At 36.2% G+C, this 17422-nt stretch overlaps 1 protein-coding gene across 4 annotated transcripts in view; it reads right to left on the bottom strand.

Annotated features, from left to right (window-relative positions):
- The window catches only part of AAMDC (adipogenesis associated Mth938 domain containing), a 37731-nt gene that overhangs the window by 12781 nt on the left and 7528 nt on the right, over positions 1-17422 (bottom strand). For 3 of the 4 annotated variants that reach the window (XM_020989506.1, XM_020989503.2, XM_020989507.2), the window contains exon 2: positions 6724-6874. In XM_020989506.1, the coding sequence (XP_020845165.1) occupies positions 6724-6855 (132 nt within the window). In that variant the 5' untranslated portion in view covers positions 6856-6874. Of the gene's footprint in view, positions 1-6723; positions 6875-12769; positions 12944-17422 lie in introns of all 4 variants that reach the window. The other variant, XM_020989504.2, reaches the window with a different exon arrangement.

The following is a 17422-nucleotide window of genomic DNA, read 5'->3' as shown; positions in this document are numbered from 1 at the left end:
GAAAATTTCAGAGCCTAGAGTATTACTTAGAGGCAGTCAGGTGGTACAGTGGATAGAGGGCTGGGCCTGGAGCCAGGAATACTTGAGTTCAAATATGACCTTAAATACTTACTGTATAACTCTGGGCAAGTTACCTAACTGCTGTTTACCTCAGTTTCCTCAACTGCAAAATGGAGATAATAACACTTACCTCACAGGGTTATTTTATTTTGAGGATCAAATGAGATAATATTTGCAAAAAGTGCTTAGCATGATACAAAGTAGGCTCTATATAAATGCCTGTTTTCTTCCCTCCCTCCTTACTTAGGAAAGGCAAACCTGAATGTTTTTCTGCAGTGACCGTTGAGTGAGGGACACTTGAACACTGAGGAAAAAGGTGTGGAAGAATGTCTTCACTAGCTTGTCTAAGGGTATCCTTTTCCTTTTTTCTTTTTGGCAACTGGGGTTAAGTGACTTGCCCAGGGTCACACAGCTAGTAAGTGTCAAGTGTTTGGTCTGAGGCCAGATTTGAACTCAGGTGCTCCTGACGTCAGGGCTGGTGCTCTATCCACTGTGCCACCTACCTGCCCCTAAGGGTATCTTTAATGTGGGCACACCATATGGGGTTGAAGGGAGCGGGGAGAGTTTCAGATTGTGATTTCCTACCATTCATACTTTACCTCTTCCTGGCTTTCTTTACTTTACCAATAAAACCAATTTTATTTTCTAAACTACAACTCTCACATATCATCTAAAGCAGTGCTTCTTAAACTGTAGGTTGAGACCCCATATAGGGGTTGTATAAATGAATGTGGGGGTTGTGAAAAATTAGGCAACAGTGAAAGGTTTCTGACTGCACAACAACCAAAAATTAATTCAGAATCAAACACGTAATGAATTCAAGGTGTTTCTGGCAGTGCTTGCCTGTGCTGCATCACGTAACTTCACTGCAGTCTTGGTTCTGAACACACAGCATGCACACTTTGCGCTGCGCGTGCTGTCACACCACGCAACGCCAACAAATGCTGCCAGAAATACGCTGGCTCAGATTCGAGACTAGTGTATCTTGTCAATTGCAGTGTTTTCACTGTACATACAAAATTGTTAAATGGATTTTGGCTTGGGATTAGGACAGAATTTCCAACAATTTCTGAAATGACCTTAAACATACTTCTGCCATTTTGTACCATGTATTTATGCAAAGTGGTGTTCTCAGCATTGATAATTATAAAATCAAAATGTCAGTCAACTCTGAAAAATGTTGAAGATGCTCTGTGTTCTGCAGTATTAAATATTCTGCCAAGATTTAATTGTTTATGTAAAATATAAGCAAGTATGCAAATTTGCTTTTGTCTTTAATGGTAAAATTATATGTATACCAAAGAATTGTTTTAAAATAAATTTCTTTATGATTTATTATCAGTAAATGTTTGATTTGTACACCTATTTTATATACCTATATACCCAGGGTCATGTAAAAATTTCTCTGGTAAAAAGGGGTCATGAGTGGAAAAAGTTTAAGAAGCCCTGATCTAAAGGAATGTTACTTTAGCCCCATTCACCTTTCTGAATTGACACTATCTTCTTCACCCAAGTTTATCATCATTCTTCCACCCTCACTGCCCCACCCCCCTTTTCTAGGTTGAATAGTCCAACTCTCACCCTGCTAGTGAACACCTGGTAGATCTCTGGAGAGTTGCAGACAAAAGATCCATCAGGTTTGCTTCCTATAGTAAGTCATACCGTCATGGGAGTATTTAAAATTTGGTCACTATAATGATGGATATTGATTAGAAGCTGTGGGGAGGAGACTTGAAGACTGCATTAACATTTTTTCATTTCTGAGGCAAAAGCAGGTAGAAGTAGAGGGTTTGGCTGATGGAGAGAGAAGAGAAAAGGACAGGAGAGGAGAGAAGAGGAGAGGGCAGAGTATGGCTCTGTTGTTTCTGGATTGTTTTTCCTATGTGTCTGTGTTGCTCTGCATTTCATGTATTCCTGGAGACATCTTGTATGCTTAGGCATACTATAAGCTGCCTAACCTCTGGAGTGAAGATAATTCAGGCTTTGGGCAGCAATGATACTGTCTCATAAGGTTGGCAAAAACTTCCTCTTTAATAGCATCTTTTGAATTTTTTTCTTCATATCCCCAGTGCCAAGCACAGAATGGGCACTGAGTAGATATTTAATAGATTAATTCAAAATTTTAATTAATAAAAATATTTAATTAATGCTTGTTGATTGTTTGAATACTCTTATGTTCTCTTGGCTATACCTGGATTAGAGTTTTGGGACTCTGACATTCCCTTTGGCTTATACTTTACCTCCTTAGGCCTCAGTTTCCTCTTATGTAAAATGAAGCGGTTTGCTGATATTATGTATAATGTCCCTTCTACTTTTAATATTCTAGGATTCTATGACTCTGAACAGATAAGAAGCTGTCCTGTTCATAAGTAAAACACTGGTCCCAGTGTCATGTTCTTTTTTTGCTAGGATGGAGAGATACTTAATTGGTAGGTGAAGAACAAGAGGTGATGAAGTATAGGCCATGTGGGTCAGATCTGAGAGATCAGGTCAGAAGGCCAGGGTTCAGGAAGGCTGAGGTCCAGGGAAAAGTAGGATTAGAACCCTTAAAAGCTACAAATAGAGCAGGGAGACTGTATGTCAGTCACCTCATCAGTGGCCTAGATGGGACCAAAGGCTTTTTATGATTCTGTTCTTTGCTTATTTAAAAGGCCTGCAGCTTTTGCTTTTGATGAAAGGTTTCAAGTTTGCTGGATGGCTCAAGTCCTCAGGAGGGTATATCCTCAGTAAAGGGGCTTCAGGAGCCCTAATGGATGCTTAGGCTCCCCAGGAGTTTGGGGTTTTTCAGGTTCTTTTCAAAATCATGTTGTCCTGCAGTTTCTGAAGTCCCTGATGACAGTGTGAAAGCCTATACTACTATGCACACTTAGACAAAATCAATTGATCTCTCTCTCTCCCCCGCTGGGTTCACAGAGTCACTTACTCTCATCTGTTCTATAAACAAAAAAACCCAAGCCATTAGTATGTATCTGAATGAAAAAATCACGTTAGAAAAAAAGATTTAAAGGTACAGAAGGCAGGGGATATATGACTATAATTAGAACTAATTGCAATGCTGAAGAGGACTTGCTTGCCTGCAAGAGACAATCTGTCTCAGAACAAAGAAGCAATTTCATTTCTCAGTTTCAAAGGTGTTGTCTTTTTTCCTTTCCTCTTCTGTAGAAAAGAAGACTAAGTGGGGACCTGATCAATCTCTTCAAGCATCTGAAGGGCTATCATGAGAGGAGGGATTAAACTCATTCTGTGCAGCCCCAAGGGACAGGTCTAGGACCAATGAAAGGAAATAATATGGAAGCTTGTTGTTGTTTTTTGTCCTTCGTTCTTGAAGAAGACCATGACATCTGGAAGGTGATGCCATGACTTGCAAGTGAATTGGATTTAAGTGAGGAAAGGCTGTGCAAAGTCACCAGTCTCACTTTCTCCTCCAGAGCCATCTGGATCCAGTGGCAAGATAAAGATCAGGACGACTGAAGACAGCCTCCAACAGGGAAGCAGATTTCAATTCAATATAAGGAAGAATTTAGGGTTACAGTGGGTCTTCCAATGAAGTCCCTTCCAACTCTGAAATTTAGTGAGCCATCAGAACTGGCCGACAGTGGAAGCGGCTGCTTTGGTGGGAGATGGAATGTCCTGAGGAAGAGGGCATTCCCTATCATTATAAGGAAGCAGAGGCAGGATGAATTTTTGTTGGAAATACTAAGAAGGAGATTCATGTATCAGGAGGTTAGAAGAGATGACCTCTTAGGATTCTTTTAACCCAGATTCTACTATTTCTGGATTACTGGATAGCAGAATAGTTACAGGATCACACAATTTCTGAACATCCAGTCTCTTATATGGTAAAAATGAATTTAGGAACAAGATTCTGGAACTCGTTCTTTTCTGCCCCTCCTCTTGTGGGCAGCAGGAACAGGGACTAGTCCTAGTTGTAAGCAGTGGCTCACTGCGCTTTGGGATGTAAGGGACCTAAACTGGTATAAACACTGAGAGACACTTCTCAGTCCCAGACTAGTTGTCCCATTTTCCCACCTTACTGAGAGCTACAGGGACATTAGTTTTCCATTTCATTTTCCCTACTGTTTTTCATCAGTAATTCTCTCTTCCCCTGATCCATGAAGAAAACAATATAGTTTCACAATATCTCCCCCATTATACTATTCCTGAAGAAAAGAACTGGCTTAGAAAACTAAGTAGAAACAGTTGTAGGATTCTGCAGCAATTATTCAGCTTAATAAATACAGGGTAAAAACCAAAACAAAACAACCTGAGACTTGGTAGGATGGGATCTGTGACTGGAAAATAACTGAAAGGGTATGTCTTATTCAGAAGAGATAGAATAGACAACAGGGACAGTGGAGCAGCATTGTTTTTAGATTAAGGAAATAGACTCATGTGAAGAACTCTGAGAACCAGAGGGAAACAGCATTTTGGAGAAAATTTGGGGAAAGATCAATGCAAGGAGAAACAAAAGTCATATGATGATGGGAAAACACTACACACTACCCATACAGAAGGAAGACAGAGATGAGGATCTTCTCTTGGCCATCCTTTTACTCAGAAGTTATAGGGAAATAGAGTAAAAATAATGCAACAACATTTATTAAACTCCTACAGGAATGCTGGGAATATAAAGATGGAAAATGACATAGCCCCTGCCCTCAAAAACCTTACAGTTTACTACAGGTGAAACAGCATGTATACAAATAAGTATCAGGTAGACAGAGACAAAGAAGAGATCCAAGAAAACACGGGAAGGGAGAGGTCATTTTTGGCTGTAGGATCAAGAAAAGGTTCGTGGAGGTGGTGGCAGCAGAGTACGGCCTTGAAGGAAAGGAAGGATTTGAAGGGAATGTGTTCCAGGCATGACTGATTCAGACAGGAGAGGGCAGGATGAGATCATGAGCTGTCTAACAATTCAGTCTGATTAAAAGCCAGAACTGGACTAATGGACTGTGAGAACAGTGAGGGATTGATTGGGACACTGGATATCACAATGAGAGTAGAGAGCAGGTTCAGGAGTGAAGCTATAGGAGGTCAGGAGAATGACCAGAGAATGGAATTTCAGAATACTGGGTCTTGAAGGTGGAACAACTTCAGATGAGGTTGAGGTCTGAGGTGGTACCACCCTATGTGTCACTGAAGCAGACTGAAGATGGAGGTCTTGGGGGTTGAAGACAAATGAATTTGAAGGCCTAGGTATTTAAAGGATCATCAGTAGATGTTAATTGTGTGTGTGTGTGTGTGTGTGTGTGTGTGTGTGTGTGTGTGTGTGTGTGTGAGAGAGAGAGAGAGAGAGACAGACAGACAGACAGACAGACAGACAGACAGACTACAGAAAAGGATCAAACCCAAGTTTCAGTTACATTTCAGAGGAAAATCCAGATTTCTAGGAATTGATGCAAGAGCTCTGGCATGAACACCAAAATAAGGTCTCTCCGGATGGGATAAGATAGAGCAATAATTCACCTATTTGTGAGACCAGGTTTTGAGGCTCTCATTAGATTGTGAGCTTCTTGAGGGCAGGGACTATCTTTTGCCTCTTTTTGTATCTCCAGAGCTTAGCACTGTGCCTGGCACACAGCAAGTGTTTAACAAATACTGACTAATCGATTGATTGATGGGGAGGCAAAAATAGTCTCTCTGACTACCCAGTTACCTGATTGGGGTGTTGTTTCTAAGGGAAATTACATTCAGAACCCTAATGAAGGGCACCAAAAGCCCATCTCTCTCTGCAGCAAGAACACTCCTTTCCATCCCCTCCCCTCACTGCCCTTCTCAGGCATTCTCTAAACCTGCCCCTTCTCTCCTTTCACCCCTCAGTGCCTTTATTCATGCTGCTCCTATGCCTGTACTGACCTTTCCTACTTTAAAGTCCATCTCCAATGCCACCTCTTTCATGAAACCTTCCCTGATCACAATACACCCCCAGAAACCAGGTCACCACCTTCTTTCTTGGATCTCAAAAGGCTCTTTTTTTTAATACCTGTCTAATGAATACTTACAATGTAATATTGTGTCTTTTATCTCCCTACTCGACTACAAGCTACAGGAGGTCAGGAGACCTGTATTATGTAAACTTTACAGCTTCTCTAGCATCAAGTACAAGCTCTTCCCACAGCAGGTACTCGATAAATGTTTGTCAAAAGAACGAGAGGAAAGAAATTTCCATAAATCTGGATAGACCTCTTAACTAAAAAACTGCCAATACTGGCCCAATGCTCCCCCGTCAAAAAATTCGATGCTATTAGCACTTACTAAAGAACTGGAGCTATTTCTAAGGTAAAGTGCTGGAACCTTTTTACAAGCAGTCTCCACTTCTTTTTAATCACATCAAATTTCTCCACTCAGCTCATATGACAATGACAACTAAAAAGATAAAACTTATTTCTCTACTTGCCTTGTTCACTCACATGGGGAGTACAATCATATTTGTGGTCAGGAAAAAAGCACTGGATTTTACATAAATGCTAGTTATTGTTGTTGTTGCTAGTTGCAGTCATGAAATATGATGTGATTATATTTATTACAAAGTAAGGTACTGAATAAATATGGAGTGAATAAATGAACAGATGGATGAGGAACAAGTTGAGGTGCTCCTAGGGCGCAAGATATTAAAGGTATGGTTAATTAGGGAGTAATAGAAACCAAAGATCAAATGATTACCTCAGTTCCTGTTTCTCTCCAGTCCCAGGACCGACTACCCCCTGGCCACACTTTGCAGTCCTTATAGACTGTGCTACAATCTTGTACCTTCATTTGACCCCAAGACAGTGAAGCAATTTTTGGGGAAGACATAATGGAGCTGAATCAAAACCTGAAACAAAGGCCACAGATGCAGTCAGTTGAGGTTTACCCATATCTAAGAGAATAGAGATAAGCAGCTTACCAAGATCATGAAGCTAAAAGGGACCTTAGAGATCATTTAGTCTAATCCTTCACTTTACAAATGAGGCCACTGAGGCTCAGAGAGGTTCAACTGCTTAACCTTTATTTTTAATATAATTGTTATTTTTAAATTTACATATTTATTTTCTCCCCTTCCACTCACTCCCCAATTGAACAAAATAGGAATAAAACCTACATAACAAAGACATAGTTAAGCAAAGCAAATCTCCCTTATTAACAATGTCCAAAAATGTATCATTTTTTTAAATAATATTTTATTTTTTCCAATTACATGCTAAAACAATTTTTAGCATAAAAAAGTTTTGAGTTCCAAATTCTATCCCTCCTTTCCTCTCTCCCTCCCCACCTCTGAGATCGTAAGGAATCTGTCATAGGTTAAATATGTGCAATTATGCAAAACATTTCCACATTATTCATTTTGTACAGGAAGACTTGAACAACCACAAAAGAAAGGAAGGAAGGAAGGAAGAAAGAAAACTAGTTTGCTGCAGTTTGTATTCAGACAATATCAGTTCTTCCTCTGAAGGCAGATACTACGTATCATTGTGAGTCTTTTGGGATTGTCTTTGATCACTGTATTGCTGAGACTAGCTATGTTATTCACAGTTCTTCATGATACAATATTGCTGTTATTGTGAACAATATTTTCCTGGTTCTGCTCACTTTACTTTGCATCAGTTCATGTAAGTCTTTTCAGGTTTTTCTAAAATCACCCTGCTTGTCATTTCTTATAGCACAATAATATTCCATCACAATCATGTACTACCGCTTGTTTAGCAATTGGGGAATTGCTATCTAGGGGCATCCCCTAGATTTCCAATTCTTAGCCACCACAAAAAGAGCTGCTATAAATATTTTTTTACAAGTAGGTCCTTTTTTTTTTTCTGGACCTCTTTGGGATATAGACCCAGTAGTAGTATTGCTGGATCAAAAGGTCTGCAGTTTTATAGCCCTTTGCACATAGTTCCAAATTGCTCTTCAGAATGGCTGGTTCAGTTCACAACTTCACCAATACTGCATTAGTGTCCCACTTTTTCCACATCCCTTCCATCATTTATCATTTTCCCTTTTTGTCATATTAGCCAATCTGATAGGTATCAGGTAGTACCTCAGAGTTGTTTTAATTTGCATTTCTTTAATCAATACTGATTTAGGGCATTCTGTCATATGATCATAGGTAGTTTTGATTTCTTTGTCTGAAAACTGCCTGTTTATAGCCTTTGATCATTTATCAACTGCAGAATGACTTGACTTGTATTCTTATAAATTTGACTCAGTTTTCTATATATTTGGGAAATGAGGCCTTTACTAGAGATACCTGCTGCAATATACTTTCCCCAGTTTTCTGCTTTCCTTCTCCTTTTGGTTGCATTGCTTATTTTGGGCAAAAACTTTAAAATTTTATATTATCAAAATTATCTATTTCATATTTTGTAATGCTGTCTCTCTATTGTTTGGTCCTAAATTCTTCCCTTATCCATAGATCTGACAGATAAATAGGTTAATTTAGGCAGAATTGTCATTTTTATTACATGAGTTCAGCTTACCTATGAGTAATTGATATTTTCCCAGCTGTTTAGAGCTGACTTTATTTGTGTAGAAAGTGTTTCGTAATTGTGCTCATATAGTTCCTGGATTTGTCTTAGCTGGTAGACTCCCAAGTTATTTCATATTATCTATAGTTATTTTAAATTGAATTTCTCTTTCTATCTCTTGCTACTGGACTTTGTTGGTAATATATAGAAATGCTGATGATTTATGTGGTTTTATTTTGTACTCTATAACTTTATTAAGTCGTTAATTATTTCAACTAGTTTTTTAGTTGATTCTTTAAGTATACCATGATATTATCTACAATGAGTGAAAGTTTTATTTCCTCATTGTTATTCTACTTCCTTCCATTTTTTTTCTTCTCTTACTGCTATAGCTAGCATTTCTAGTACAATACTGAATAACAGTGGTGATAATGGGCATCCTTGCTTCACCCCTGATTGTACTGAGAAGATGTCTAGCTTATCCCCATTATAGACAATGCTTGTTGATGACTTTAGATAAATATTACTTACTATCTTAAGGTAAGTGCCATTTATTCCTGTGCTCTCTGGTGTTTTTAATAGGAATAGATGTATTTTATCAAAATTCTCTCTCCACTTACATGTCTATATTTCTCACGACATTAAAATTTAATATGCTATTCTCTTTTTTATTAACACTTAATCAAGTTTAATTATAGTTACTATTCTCCCTCATTATGTGACTTTAAAGTCTTTAGGCTTGCAATTTTAGTTCCCTATTTTACTTTTGTAAGTCATCCACTACCCACTTTTTAGAGAAACTTACTTATGATAAAGGTCTAATGTATCTTATGAAGTACTGATACCAGATATTCCAAACTGTGTAAAAATCCCCAAGTTGTGTAAAATGCACATGCTCTAGGCTGTGAAAATCCCCTATTTTCTGGTTCTAGTCAATCATAACCTGATAATGCCCACATTACTAAAAACAGATTGTATCACCTTACTATAAAAGAACTCCCTTGACTATCAGGCAGGGTCCTTGGTTACTGAGGAGCCTTGGATCCTATTTATTGGCAATTCTAAGCTTTGCTAATAAACTAATCATGTCTGGAAATTTATTGCCTCATTTTCTGTGACTTGCAGATTTATATTGTGACATTTTGTAAAGTTTTAAAGTTGCATTCACACAATTCCTGTGTGCATTGGTAGACTGCTAAATATTACACATTCTGTAGTCATTTTGAATAGAATTTCTCAACATCTCTCATTGTCGAGTTTTGTTAATGACATACAGAATGACTGAAAATCTATGCAGGATGTTTAAAAAAAAATATCTTGCTACTTTGCTGAAGTTGTTTTAATTAATTTTTAATTGACTCTCTGGTTTTCCATGTAAACCAAAGGTTTCCAAACTTATTTGGCCTACTGCCCCCTTTAAAAAAAGAAAAATTATTCAATGCCCCCCTGGGGTTAGGTTAGGTTAACCTTTGTTTTTATTAAAAGCCTCCCAATTGAACCTGAGACTATTACTGCACCGCCCCCCCATCCTTCCAGCACCTCCCGGGAGACATTATCACCCACTTTGAGAACCTATGTTTGCAAACCATTATATTACCCTATGAAAAGTGAATTTCTTTTCCCTTCTTGTTTCTCCTATTGTCCTATAATGTTTATTCCCTCATTTTCTTTTTTTTAATCTTATTGCTATAGCTAGATTTGCTAAGAATATATTAAATCAGGCCCGTACAACCTGTGGCCTGCTTGCAGCACGCCAAAGGATTTCCTCTATGCACAGCGGATATTTTCCTCTACATTTTTCGCCAGCCACCCAGAATCCTTTGGCGTGCCTCAAGCAGTATGTGGGCTGCAGGTGGTGTGGGCCTATATTAAATAAATGTAAATGGACATATTTGCTTTACTCCTGATCTTACTGGAAAGATCTCTAGTTATCTACACTACACAAACTCAATCTTAGCTAGCTACTATTTGTCAAATTCAGAAAAGACCTGCTTAGTCCCATACTTGAGATAAATGTTGAATATATTAAATTTTTTTTGCATCAATTGACATAATCATATGATTTTGATTGTTTTATTAAGATGATCTATTATGCTTATAGTTTTCCTAATATTGCACTCTTGCTTTCTAGAAATACTACCTAGTCATAATGTACCATCCTTTTTTATGTTTTCTATAGCCTCTATGCTAATATTTCATTTAAAAAGTTTCACATCTATGTTTATTAGCACATACTGCTTCATAATTTCTTTCCATAATTTTTCTTTCCCTGGTTCAGGTACAAAGGCCACATATATCTCATAGAAGGAATTTAGTACAATCTTCCTTTTCCTATTTCATCCAAGTTATCATATTAGAAGAAATTCTTTAAATGTTTAATAAAATTCTCTTATAAATCCATGTAGTCTTGGTTTTTTCCCCCTTGGGGAGTGAATTTATCACTTGTTCAATTTTAATTTTTCTAAGTTTGAGTTATTTAAATTCTTTATTCCTTGTTCTGCTAATTTGAGTATTTAATATTTTATAGTCTCTTTAAATTGTCAAATCTGTTAGCATATAACTGGGCAAAGTAGTTTCTAATAATTTCCTTCTCTCTTTTATTTGCTGTGATTTCTCTTTATTCATCTTTCATACTGGCTATTTGATTTTCACTGCTCTTAATGAGAAAAAAAAGGTTAGCTAATGAAAACTGACTAGCTAATAATTTATAGAAAATATATAATTAAAAAAATAAGTCAGCTTCTTATTTCGTCAATTTAAAATTTATTTGTTTTTAATTTTGTTAAATCTCTTTGATTTTAGAATCTCTATTCTGGTGTTTAATTGGGTTTTATTTGGCTGGTTTTCTGTCTTTTCTTTTTAGTATCATACCCTATTGACTGAGCTGTTCTTTCTCCTTTTTTTGTTTTGCAATATAAAATTTCCCTGAAGGACTATTTGGGCTCTATCCCAAAAGTTTTGTTATACTGTCTCATTGTCCTTTTCTTTGATTTTATTACTTCTCTGATTTATCCTGTTACTCATGAATCCTTTGGGATTAAGTTAGTCTCCAATTAATTTTTAATCCTTCCTTAAAAGATCCCTTATTGAATATAATTTTTATTTCATCGTGGTTGACAGTAAAGGATTTTCTCTTAGAAACTTTTATAGCCCAATCCATACAATGGTTCTCAAACCTTTTGGTTTTAGAACCTCTTTATAAATCTTAAAAATTACTGCAGATCCCTCCAAAGAGCTTTTGCTTATGTGGGTATATCTATCAATTTTTACAGTATTAGAAATCAAAATTTGATATTATTTTGAAAATAGTTTTGACTTTCTGTGGGTCTTAGGGAATCTAAGGTGTTACTAAATTATACTTTAAGAACGAATGGGCTAATGCATAATCAGTTTTTGCAAAGGTACCACAACACCTGAAATAATTTACTATATCTTCTAAATCTTCTAAATCTTTCTTATTTGTTTTTTGTTAAATTTGTCTAAGTCTGAAAGAGGCACACGAAGTCTCCAACTATGATGTTTTAGCATCTGTTTCTCCCTTTAAATTGAAATACTTTTCAAGTATTTAGATGCTATTTCATTACTGATAATAATTCACTGTCTATAATACCTTTTTTTTTTTTGGTGAGGCAATGTGGGTTAAGTGACTTGCCCAGAGTCACACAGCTAGTAAGTGTCATGTGTCTGAGACCAGATTTAAACTCAGGTCCTCCTGACTCCAAGGCTGGAGCTCTATCCACTGCGCCACCTAGCTGCCCCATAGTACCTTTTAAGAATAACAGTTACCCCATTAATCTGCTGTTTTGTCTGAAATCATAATTGCCATCCTTTTTTTTTTAAAGCTTTGGTGAAGCATAATAAATTCTGCCTTAGCCCCATGACTGTATGAATCTTTGTTTCAAGTATCTTATAAAAATATACTGGTTTCTAATCTCTTTAGTATCCTTTTCTGTTTTACAGATGAGTTCATCCTATTCACCTTCATGGTCACAACTGTTAATGATGTGTTTTTCCTCCATTCCATTTTGTCATACTTTGTCTTTTCCTTACCAACACCCTCTACCTTCTTTACATAAAAGAAAGTAGCAGGAGTATGCTTAATCTTAGTGACTCTGGGGCAGCTAGATGGCGCAGTGGATAAAGCACTGGTCCTGAAGTGAGGAGGACCTGAGTTCAAATCCGGACTCAGGCCAAACACTTGACACTTACTAGCTGTGTGACCCTGGACAAGTCACTTAACCCCAACTGCCTTTAAAAAAAAAACTTACTGACTTGCTTCTGTTCCACCGACCTTCATCTCTTCCCCTTGACCCTAATCACATGCCTTTCTCATTCAGATGAAACTGATGTTCATGTGATGCCAGCTTTCCTTACTCCTTCAATCCCCGGCCTCCTCAATGAAGCACTTTGGGTTTCTGGCCAGGCATACTTGACTGGGGTCTCTGAATAAATCAGAGAAATAATCAATAATTTCATTTAAGATAACGATAAAAATAAGACAACATATCAAAGTTTGTGGGATGCAGCTAAAGTAGTACTTAGGGTAAAATTTATCTCTCTAAATGATTATATCATTTATTTATAATATATTAATTAATATAATATATTATAAATTATACATAATATATTAATTAATATAATGTATTATAAATTATACATAATATAATTAATTAATATAATATATTTATTTATAAATGTTAAATATCATCAATAAAAGAAAGAAAGAGATCAATGAATTGGGTATGCAACTAAATTCCCAATTAAACACCAAAATAGAAATTCTGAAAATCAAAGGAAAGATTAAATAAAATTTAAAGCTAAAAAACCCCACTGAATTAATAAAATAGGAGCTAGTTTTATTAACAAACCAATAAAATAAAAATTAAATTAAAAATCATTATTTATTTTTATGAAAAAAGAAAGAATAAAACAAAATTGCCCGTATCAAAAAAGAAAAGTGTAAATGTACCACTTGTAAAGATAAAATTAAAGCACTTATTAGGACCCATCTTGCCCAATTATATGCCAATAAATTGACAAAGTGAAATGGATGAATATCTACAAAAATATAAATTGCTCCCATTAACAGAAAAGACAAGAGAATATTTAAATAACCCTCTCTTAGAAAACGAAATCAAACAAACCATTAATGATTTACCTAAGAAAAAAATCTTACGACCAGATGGATTTACAAGAGAATTCTACTGAACATTTAAAGAATAATTAATTCCAATACTATATAAACCATTTTGGGAAAAAAAGGTAAAGAAGACATCTTATAAAATTTCTCCTATAACAGAAATTTGATTTTGATAGCAAACAACAGAAAAAGAAAACTACAGACCAATTTCTCAAAGAAAACTGATGCAAAAATTGTAAATAAAACACTAACAAGGAGATTACAGTACTATATCATAAAGATCATACACTATGACCAAGTAGGATTTATACCAGGAATGCAGGGCTGGTCCAGTATTAGGAAGACTATCAGCGGAACTGAGCATATCAATAACAAAAACTACAAAATCATTATATTTTTATCAATAGATGCAGAAAAAGCTTTTGAGAAAATATAATACTATTTCTATTAAAAACACTAGAAAGAATAGGACTAAATAGAGCTTTTCTTACAATGATAACTAGTACCTATCTAAAACTAAGAGCAAGCATTATTTGTAACAGAGATAAACTTGAAGCCTTCTCAATAAGATCAGGGATGAAGCAAGGGTGCTTATTACTACCACTATTATTCAGTATTGTACTAGAAATGCTAGCTATAGCAATAAAACAAGAAAAAGAATTTGAAGGAATAAGAATAGGCAATGAGAAAACTAAACAAATCACTTTGAATATAATATGATTGTATACTTAAAGAACTCTAGACAATCAACTAAAAAACTATGCAAAAACAATTAACAACTTTAGCAAAGTTGCAGGATATAAAACGAACCCAGAGAAATCATTAGCATTTCTATATACTGCCAATAAAACCCAGCAGAAAGAGATAGAAAGAAATATTCCATTTAAAATAACTGCAGACAATACAAAATATTTGAGAGTTTACCTGCCAAGACATATCCAGAAACTATATGAACACAATTAAAAAACATTTTTTTTTAGACAATTGGGGTTAAGTGACTTGCACAGCTAGTAAGTGTCAAGTGTTTGGTCTGAGGCTGGATTTGAATTCAGGTCCTCCTGACTTCAGGGCCGGTGCTCTCTATCCACTGTGCCACCTAGTTGCCCCTAAAAAACACTTCACAAAAAGAAAGCCAGATATATATAACTGAAGAAAGATTTATTGCTCATGGGTAGGCTGAGCCAATATAATAAAAATGGCAATACTTCCTAAATTAATTTACTTATTCACTGGCATACCAATCAAACTACCAAAGAATTATTTTAGACAACTAGAAAAAAATAACGAAGTTAATCTGAAAGAATAAAAAAAGGTCAAGAACATCAAAGGAAATCAATTTTTTAAAAAGTGAATGAAGGCAGCCTAACCGTAATAGATCTCAAACTATATTACAAAGTAGTAGTCATGAAAACAATCTGGTATTGGTTAAGAAATAAAGTAGTGAATCAGTGGAATAGATCCCGGTACACAATATATAAAAGTTAATAACCACAGTAATAAAGTGTTTGACAAACCGAGAGATCCAAGCTTTGGGGCAAGAACTCCCTATTCAACAAAAACTGCTAGGAAAACTGGAAAGTAGTCTGGCAGAAACTAGGCATAGATCAATATCTCACACCATATATCAAGATAAGCTCAAAATAAGTACATGATTTAGACATAAAAGTTGATATAAGCAAATTAGGGGAGCCTGGAAAAATTTACCTGTCAGATTCATGGATAATGGATGAATTTATGACCAAATGAGAGACAGAGGATGATAGGAAGTAAAATGGGTAATTTTGATTACATTAAATTAAAAAGACTTTGTACAAAACCAATGCTGCCAAAATTGGAAGGAAAGCAGGACATGGGGAGGGGGGGAGTTTTTTTGCAAGTTTCTCTGACAGAGCCCTTATTTCTCAAATATACAGGGAACTGATCCAAATTTATAAAAAATATGAGCCATCCCTCAATTGATAAATGATCAAACGACATGAACAGGCAGTTTTCAGAAGAAATCAATACTATTAATAGTCATATGAAAAAATGCTCTACATCACTAATAGAGAAATGCAGATTAAAACAACTCTGAAATACTACTTCATACCTATCAGATTGGCTAACGCGAATGAAAAGGAAAAGTACAAATTTTGGAGGGGATGTGGGAAAGTAGGTACACTCATGCACTGATGATACAGTTATGAATAGGTCCAACCATTCTAAAGAACAATTTGGAACTATGCCCAAAGGGCTATAAAACCATGTATATACCCTTTGACCCAGCAATACTGCTACTAGGTCTGTATCCTAAAAAATATCTAAAGTAGCTTCTTTTGTGGTGGCAAAGAACAGGAAATTGAGGGGATGCCCATCGATTGAGGAATAGCTAAACAGCTGTGGGGTATGATTGTGATGGTATACTATTGTATTGTAAGAAACAATGAAGGGGATGGTTTCAGAAAAACTTGGGAAGACATATGTGAACTGATGCCAAGTTAAATGAGCAGAACCAAGCCAATACTGTGCATAGTAATAGCAATATTGTAATGATGACCAGCTGTGAAAGACTTAGTTACTCTGATAAATACAATGATCTATGACAATTCCAAAGGATTCTTAATGACAATACCACCCATCTCTAGAGAAAGAACTAATGAATTCTAAATGCAGATTGAAGCAAATTTTTGTTTCACTTTATTTTTCTTGCCTTTTTTTTTTCAACATGGTTAATATGAAAATATATTTTACAGGGACAGCTAGGTGGCTTAGTGGACAGAGTGCTAGTCTTGGAGTCAAGAAGATCTGAGTTCAAATCCTGCCCAGACACTTCCTAGCTGTGTGAACCTGAACAAGTCACTTAACCTCTGTTTGCTTTAATCCACTGGAGATGGAAATGGCAAGCTACTCCAGAATTTCTGCCAAGAAAACCCCATGGCCAGTATTAGTGCTACGCATGGTCCACGGGGTCATTAAGAATTAGACAGGACTGAACAACAAATGTTTTCCATGACCTTACATATATAATGGGTATTATATTGCTTGCCTTCTCAGACTGGAGGAAGGGAGAGCATTAGAAACTGAATTTTTTAAAAAATGAAATAAATAATTAACTGAAAGAAATGTATGAAGAATCTTAAATATGAAAACTGATGAACCGTCTTCTTCCCTTTGTCTTCATCTTAACATCCCTAGACATTGATCATAATCTCTTCCCCCAGTCTCGGACAACGATGAAAAGGTCAAAGCCCCTGCATCGACCCTTGATCACATCCCCTCCTTTCTGCTAAATGTAACTTCAATCATCCTCTTGCTGATTTCATGTTCTCTTTTTTACCTTCAGCCTCTATCTACTGATTGTTTCCTTAGAGGTCTTTTAAATACTTCCAAATTTTCTCAGTCCTTAAAAAAAGCCTTTACTATAACCTACCATCCCCCTCAGCCTGTTATCCTCTATCTCTCCTCTCTTTTTCAGCCAAACTCCTTGAAAAAGCTGATACTACTTTATTTCCTCTCATTCCTCAAGCTTTTGCAAAACTCATTACTCAACTGCAACTACCATCTCCAGAGTTACCAACTGTCTCTGAATGACCAGATCTAATGGGTCTTTTCTCATTCCTCATCCGTCTAGAGCTTACTAGCTCAGACACTTACTAGCTGTACGACCGTAGTTAAGTAGGCTAACCTCTGTTTGCCTCAGTTTCTTGATCTATACAACTGGGATAATAACAGCACCTACTACCCAGGATTGTTGTAAGGATCAAATGAGATAATTAAAAAGTTCAGTATAGTGCCTGGCATA

This window comes from Phascolarctos cinereus, unplaced genomic scaffold (assembly GCF_003287225.1).
Source record: "Phascolarctos cinereus isolate Bilbo 61053 unplaced genomic scaffold, phaCin_HiC Scaffold_726;HRSCAF=1367, whole genome shotgun sequence".
Classification (NCBI taxonomy): Eukaryota; Metazoa; Chordata; class Mammalia; order Diprotodontia; family Phascolarctidae; genus Phascolarctos; species Phascolarctos cinereus.
Note: the sequence above shows the minus strand (reverse complement) of the source record. Positions and strands in the feature narration are given on the sequence as shown.